This window comes from Coregonus lavaretus, assembly GCF_964263955.1.
Source record: "Coregonus lavaretus genome assembly, contig: HAP1_SCAFFOLD_1972, whole genome shotgun sequence".
Taxonomy (NCBI): Eukaryota; Metazoa; Chordata; class Actinopteri; order Salmoniformes; family Salmonidae; genus Coregonus; species Coregonus lavaretus.
The window spans coordinates 84,118-92,004 of record NW_028165932.1 but is presented as its reverse complement, the minus strand read 5'-3'; the positions used below and the strand labels follow the sequence as shown (position 1 = coordinate 92,004).

The window sequence follows — 7,887 nt, the reverse complement described above, 5'->3', positions numbered from 1 at the left end:
GACTGCCGACACAAATCCAACCAACGCATTAAAAGAAGCGCAGGCCATAACACGAAGCGCCGATGCTGCCTGAGCAGTGATCATTGAAAGCTAAGTCTTCAGTAGCCCACACACTGCTCAGAAATGACACACAAGCAGCTATACAGTGTCCACTTCCTGACTCACCAGAGCTACTCAGGCTCCAGTACAGAGGCAAACCACTTCACACCAGCAGAGGAGCTAGCAAGCTACATGCGTATTAGCGGCTTAGCATGCTAGCAGAGCAGCTAGCTTCATACACTTTAGTGGCTTAGCATGCTAGCAGAGCAGCTAGCTTCATACACTTTAGTGGCTTAGCATGCTAGCAGAGCAGCTAGTTTCATACACATTAGCGGCTTGGCATACTAGCAGAGCAGCTAGCTTCATACACATTAGCTGCTTAGCAAGCTAGCAGAGCAGCTACCTACATACATTATACATCCAAAAGTTAGCAGCTTAGCATGCTAGCAGAGTGGCTAGCTACACACACGTAAACACATTAGCATCTATAGTAGCATTCAGTGTGTGTGTGTGTGTGTGTGTGTGTGTGTGTGTGTGTGTGTGTGTGTGTGTGTGTGTGTGTGTGTGTGTGTGTGTGTCTCTTGACCCGTGTGGCCCTCTAGTAAATGCTCATTGCTCATGACCCAAAATTACAGCACTGTTGGATAATGCACTCAGCTCGGGCCCAGAGCTTTAAATAGCTGTTTGTTCCTTTTCTATTGCAGGCCCATTTACCATTGTTTTATGCCTGGTTGAACACTGATTTGGCGGCTGCTGTGACCGACAGGTCAAATAGGGGCAGATGATTGCTACCTCTAGTCACAGAGAACCTGAAAAGTAGGACCTATTTCAAAACCTGCTCTGATCCAAGGGAATACATTAGAATAAATTGGTTGCGGTTTCCAACGTGCAGTGCACCATTTTGTACTGCCTCAGTCATTGTTGATACACACACACACACACACACACATACACACACACACACACACACACAGATCATAGACTTCAGTCATAGGTGAGAAAAATCTTGCCATTCAAGCTAAGGGAGGATAGATCATGGAGCTGCACCTAAGAACCAAACCCTCGATTCCCTCTACAAACTCCCCTCTGAATGCAAATCAAATCCAAGAGCACAGCGATTCGTTTTTCTCCATATCACATACAATGAGTCATGTCCGCTCTATTCATGACATTTCTATCTGCAGCGTCCCACATCACCAGCGGTTCCGTACCTGTATGATACAGGAGCCGGTGAAGGCTATGATGATGGCCACCACATTGACGGTGAGTTGTGTGTGTGTGTGTGTACACTGAGTGTACAAAACATTAAGAACACCTGCTCTTTCCATGACAGACTGACCAGGTGAAAGCTATGATCCCTTATTGATGTCACTTCTTAAATCCACTTCAAATCATTGTAGATGAAGGGGAGGAGACAGGTTAAAGAAGGATTTTTAAGCCTTGAGACAATTGAGACATGGATTGTATCTGTGTGACATTTAGAGGGTGAATGGGCAAGACAAAAGATTCAAGTGCCTTTGAAAGGGGTATGGTAGTAGGTGCCAGGCGCACCGGTTTGAGTGTCTCAAGTGTTTCATGCTCAACAGTTTCCCCGTGTGTATCAAGAATGGTCCACCACCCAAAGGCCAACTTGACACAACTGTGGGAAGCATTGGAGTCAACAAGGGCCAGCATTCCTGTGGAACGCTTTCGACACCTTGTAGAGTCCATGCCCCAACGAATTGAGGCTGTTTTGAGGGCAAGGTGTTCCTAATGTTTTGTACAGTCAGTGTATGTGTGTGTTTTAGGGAATATATATTTTTTGGAGACCTGCTCGCGCAGCGCGAGAGAGAGCAGGTGTGCTGCGCTCTGCTTGTTTCAGCAGAAGGTGGGAGAGGGGCGGGAGAGGAGAGGAGCAGGTGTGTGTGACAGTCTGCATGTGTGGCATGGAGGGAGAGAGAAAGTAGCTGTCCTATTTTTAGACAAAGCCTTTTCATTTTAAAAATAGGCCTATATATTTTTTTCTTCTTACAAATGAATACTCTCCCAAGTAGTGGAATACTAACGTCCGTTGGGATATTTGAATAACCGTGCCCATCCCTAGTTTGTGTGTGTTACCTGCGTGATGCAGGCGCCAGTGAAGGCCACGATGACAGCCACTACGTTAACGGTGAGCTGAAACTGGAGGAACTTGGAAATGCTGTCGTAGACGTTCCGTCCCCACATCACCGCCTTGACGATGCTGCTGAAGTTGTCGTCCGTCAGGATGATGTCAGATGCCTCCTTGGCCACGTCCGTGCCGGCGATACCCTGCAGGTAACACACATACACATTAAGTTCTATATTCAAGTTGTGCAGAGCTCGTGGTCTAGCATTAACGCCCCCCTGCTCTAGATACACATACATCTCTCCCAGGAGACCGGCGTTCGATCCCCACTCCAAACCTTCATACGGTTTCTCCATATCCCGGTCTACCCCTCTGTCAATTCATAACGGTCTCATTAAGTCAAAATGCATAAGAGAAACAAGAGTTAGATATTCAAGTAGTCGTAGCCCTATACACATGTAATTGCGGTGCAGTACGTTTGTTGTTACTGTTGATATGTGCCGATATGTGATGGCCATTGGTCACTTCTGAGCGTGATGTTATCCGTCAGTCAACTTTGTTGAACTTTAGTTTCACATTTGTATCAATTTTTTCCCCACATTATATATTAATTGTATTGCTTTGTAAACATGCAGTAAATTACATCCATGAAGTTTACAATGCCATCTTTAAACCCAACAACCTTTTTGACTCCCCATATAAAAAATGCAGATTAAAGTTACATCATGATCGTTATCTGGACTTGTGACGATATGACTCATGGTTATCTGGACAGTATGAGCTGCCATACAGTATGGGCAATCATTTACAGCCAAATAGTATCAACATGTTACTTTCTGATACGACGGGCAGAGAAATGAGACTCACCATGGCGAAGCCGACATCGGCTTTCTTCAGGGCGGGCCCGTCATTGGTGCCGTCTCCTGTGACTGCTACTACCTGCCTCTGTTCTAAGACCGTACTGTCGATGATACCTGGGGGGAGAGAGAAGGATTTTGGGGGGGATTAAATTACTCATTAGAAACTACAAATTTCAAGACACTGACAATTTTTCATTTTCATCCTGAAAGAGCAAAGCAAAGTACCTTTGACTAATGTGTGCTTGTCGGTGGGTGAGGATCGTGCAAGTACTCGGAGTTTGGGCCAGATCTTATCGATGCGCTCTTGTTCAATCTAGAAGGGGGAAAAGGAGACTAATTAGCCTACAATCCCAATTCTTAATCTATCAACCATGCTGTTAGTTTGTTTCATTAGTCCATCAGGCCCAGCTAACCCTACTAGGTTTATAAACACTGAACTACAATGTCAAACAGGGTCGTGTTCATTAGGGCACGCAATGGAAAAAGGTCTCAAACCTTTTGCAACGGGAAATTAAAATACGTTTTTCTTATTGGACAAGCCCAGGTAGTCCCTCCCTGTTTCAATCAATTTTCTTCCGTTTGATGCCTAATAAACACGACCTAGTTGGTTGGGTTTCGGTGTAAAGGCACAACAATATATTTAACCCACCTCTCCCTTCTCGTTGCGTATCCGTCGGTTGAACTCCTTGCCTTCCATGCACAGGAACTCGTCTCCGGGCTGCAGGATGCCGCACTTGGTGGCAATGGCACGGGCCGTGTTGATGTTGTCCCCGGTTACCATGCGTACCGTGATGCCGGCACGCTGACATTTCTTGATGGCGTCTGGGACCTGGAGGGGCAGAGAGAGAGAGAGAGAGAGAGAGAGAGAGACGTGTTAGTGTGACTGACTGGCTGCGAAATCCGGGTCTCCTGCCAGTTGCAGGACTGTCCTAGCCTGCGGAGCTCAAGCCTAGGCATCAGCTCAGGGAGTGTACACAAGTCTTCAGGTCTCGGGCAAGGTCATTGTACGAGCGAACCACTTCTGTTCCATAGGGAACAAGTCATCCTCAGTACTCCACCTGGTTGCAATGGGTCTTTAACTACGCTTTTACCATCACAGGAGCTGTTGATAGACCATGTGTGAGGCTGACAGAGATTATCCATTAACTAGGACCCAGAGTTGTTCCTAGTCAGTGGCCTCTCTGAATGTCACATATCTATACTGACAAGAACACACTTCGGGGTCAATGGAAATGTCAATAACACAATAAATCTGACATCTGCATACAACTGTGGGCGGAGGCTTGCTTCCTTTTCACTAGCATCATGCCCTAGAAGCAATGTCGGGGGTTTGGTAGGTACAGTGGGGGAAAAAAGTATTTAGTCAGCCACCAATTGTGTAAGTTCTCCCACTTCAAAAGATGAGAGGCCTGTAATTTTCATCATAGGTACACGCCAACTATGACAGACAAATTGAGAGAAAAAAATCCAGAAAATCACATTGTAGGATTTTTTATGAATTTATTTGCAAATTATGGTGGAAAATAAGTATTTGGTCACCTACAAACAAGCAAGATTTCTGGCTCTCACAGACCTGTAACTTCTTCTTTAAGAGGCTCCTCTGTCCTCCACTCGTTACCTGTATTAATGGCACCTGTTTGAACTTGTTATCAATATAAAAGACACCTGTCCACAACCTCAAACAGTCACACTCCAAACTCCACTATGGCCAAGACCAAAGAGCTGTCAAAGGACACCAGAAACAAAATTGTAGACCTGCACCAGGCTGGGAAGACTGAATCTGCAATAGATAAGCAGCTTGGTTTGAAGAAATCAACTGTGGGAGCAATTATTAGGAAATGGAAGACATACAAGACCACTGATAATCTCCCTCGATCTGGGGCTCCACGCAAGATCTCACCCTGTGGGGTCAAAATGATCACAAGAACGGTGAGCAAAAATCCCAGAACCACACGGGGGGACCTAGTGAATGACCTGCAGAGAGCTGGGACCAAAATAACAAAGCCTGCCATCAGTAACACACTACGCCGCCAGGGACTCAAATCCTGCAGTGCCAGACGTGTCCCCCTGCTTAAGCCAGTACATGTCCAGGCCCGTCTGAAGTTTGCTAGAGTGCATTTGGATGATCCAGAAGAGGATTGGGAGAATGTCATATGGTCAGATGAAACCAAAATAGAACTTTTTGGTAAAAACTTAACTCGTCGTGTTTGGAGGACAAAGAATGCTGAGTTGCATCCAAAGAACACCATACCTACTGTGAAGCATGGGGGTGGAAACATCATGCTTTGGGGCTGTTTTTCTGCAAAGGGACCAGGACGACTGATCCGTGTAAAGGAAAGAATGAATGGGGCCATGTATCGTGAGATTTTGAGTGAAAACCTCCTTCCATCAGCAAGGGCATTGAAGATGAAACGTGGCTGGGTCTTTCAGCATGACAATGATCCCAAACACACCGCCCGGGCAACAAAGGAGTGGCTTCGTAAGAAGCATTTCAAGGTCCTGGAGTGGCCTAGCCAGTCTCCAGATCTCAACCCCATAGAAAATCTTTGGAGGGAGTTGAAAGTCTGTGTTGCCCAGCGACAGCCCCAAAACATCACTGCTCTAGAGGAGATCTGCATGGAGGAATGGGCCAAAATACCAGCAACAGTGTGTGAAAACCTTGAAGACTTACAGAAAACGTTTGACCTGTGTCATTGCCAACAAAGGGTATATAACAAAGTATTGAGAAACTTTTGTTATTGACCAAATACTTATTTTCCACCATAATTTGCAAATAAATTCATTAAAAATCCTACAATGTGATTTTCTGGATTTTTTTCCCTAATTTTGTCTGTCATAGTTGACGTGTACCTATGATGAAAATTACAGGCCTCTCATCTTTTTAAGTGGGAGAACTTGCACAATTGGTGGCTGACTAAATACATTTTTTCCCCACTGTAGGTAAAGTATATCATATCAGATTACTCCACTGTATCTTTGCTAATGTCGGTCTGCTTGTTTTGTTTGACTGTGGTCCATAAACTGACCTCGGGTCTGACGGGGTCCTCGATGCCCACCACACATACACAGGTCAGGCTGGTGAGGATGTCGTTCTCCTGGTCCCAGTCAGGCTCGCCCTCCGAGACAGGGAAGTCGCGGTAGGCCAGGCAGATGGTGCGCAGGCCCTCTGAGGCCATGGGTTCAATCACCTTCTTCACCATGTCCTCTCTGTCCCGGGGACGGAACACCTTGGTCTCGCCGCTCGCCGTCAGGAGCTTAGAGCACCTGGTGGTGGGGGAATGAGAGAGAGAGAGACAGAGAGAGAGAGACAGAGAGAGAGGCTCTCTTAGCAGACGCGGTTATCCAAAGAGACTTACTGAATGCATACATTTAAGTACGTGTGTGATCCCTGTGGAAATTGAACCAACAACCTTGGCATTGCTAGCACAACGCTCTTTCCAACTGAGCCCCACAGGACCATAGAATCCATACAGGGATTTAGATTTACACTTAGTTTACCATTGATATCAATGTCTGACTAAGTGAAAATTAGTCAACTTAAGTGGACGTTATGATTCGCCCCACACTGAATACTGAGAGCAGGTTGATTTTGCTTGAAACCCAAACCTACTTCTTGAGGAGGATCTCGGAGGCTCCCTTGCTGAACATGCGGAAGCTCCCATCGGCGTTCTTCAGCACGGTGCTCATTGACTTCCTGCAGGAGTTGAAGGTGTAGACCTTGTAGAGCTTCTCCTCAGGGATCTCGTTGCGGACAGCCTGGTAGTCACGCTTCAGGTCATTGGCGAAGCCCAGCAAGGCACATTCGGTTTTGTTGCCCACCTGGCGCGGCAGACCACCTTCCTTCTCCGGAGACTGGTTACAGAGAGAGACACACCAAGTCTCATGTAAGGGTCATGTTCAGTTGGCACAAAACGGAAGAAACCAGTACCAAAGGGATTGCAATGGGGAGGTACCATCTGAACTTGCCCAATAAGAAAAGATTGTCTTCCGTTGTAAAATGTTTTGCTACAGCATGGCCTAATGATTACGACCCAGGTCATGTTGGAGGCTATTAACAGTACATTCAGTCATCATACTAGTGATTTGTTATTGACATGACATGTACAAGCAAAACTCCTACCCCACATTTATACTAGTTATTTGTTACTGACATGACATTTACAAGCAAAACTCCTACCTAGGGCTGAACGATTAATTGCATTCGCGATAATATCGCGATTTGACTGAACGCGATTTTCTAATCGCAACGTGCGCGATTTGAGGTGGTCACGTGACGCGACTTTTCATGCTGTCCAGCGCAATGGCCTCTTGCTCGACGGAACAGTCAGAAACTGACACAGCTGATACTTTAATATCGAAGAGGAACAGCACGTCGGTGGTGTGGAACTATTTTGGTTTTAAAAAAGAAGATGCTGAGCAGCGTCAGGTGTTGTGCAGAGCATGCCGTGCTCCGATTGCTACTTCACGGGGTAACACTACAAACCTGTTTCAGCACTTAAAAAAATACCACAAATCAATGCATGACAGTTGTATGACCAAAATGCCGAGCATCAGTGCGCGAGACAAGCCAAATACCTCAAGACAGGGATCACTGACAGAAATGTTCGAAAGTGTCACTCCGTATGAACGTAATTCAAAACGGCACGGAGAAATCACTCGGACAATAACCGAGTTCATAGCCAAAGATATGATGCCTCTCAGCACGGTGACCAAGCCTGGGTTCATGGCATTAATACATACGCTTGATAAACGTTACAGTATACCCTCCCGCACATACTTCAGTCAGACTGCCATACCGGAGCTGTACAAAAAGTGCAAAGAGAAAGTCGCCGCGGAACTTAAAACGGTGGAGTTTTTTGCTAGCACTACTGATATGTGGTCAAGCCGCACAGCTGAGCCGTA

At 46.1% G+C, this 7,887-nt stretch overlaps 1 protein-coding gene across 1 annotated transcript in view; it reads right to left on the bottom strand.

The window, feature by feature from the left end:
* Positions 1-2,136: 2,136 nt before the first annotated feature.
* LOC311115281 (plasma membrane calcium-transporting ATPase 1-like) overlaps positions 2,137-7,887 on the bottom strand; it is a gene marked incomplete at its 3' end in the record, with an annotated part of 51,393 nt that continues 45,642 nt past the window's right edge. Inside the window, exons 11-16 of the mRNA XM_084190476.1 lie at positions 6,596-6,837; positions 6,012-6,249; positions 3,635-3,814; positions 3,211-3,298; positions 2,993-3,099; positions 2,137-2,328 (exon numbers count right to left, since the gene is read on the bottom strand). Coding sequence (XP_084046602.1) covers positions 2,137-2,328; positions 2,993-3,099; positions 3,211-3,298; positions 3,635-3,814; positions 6,012-6,249; positions 6,596-6,837 — 1,047 coding nt within the window. The remainder of the gene's footprint in view (positions 2,329-2,992; positions 3,100-3,210; positions 3,299-3,634; positions 3,815-6,011; positions 6,250-6,595; positions 6,838-7,887) is intronic.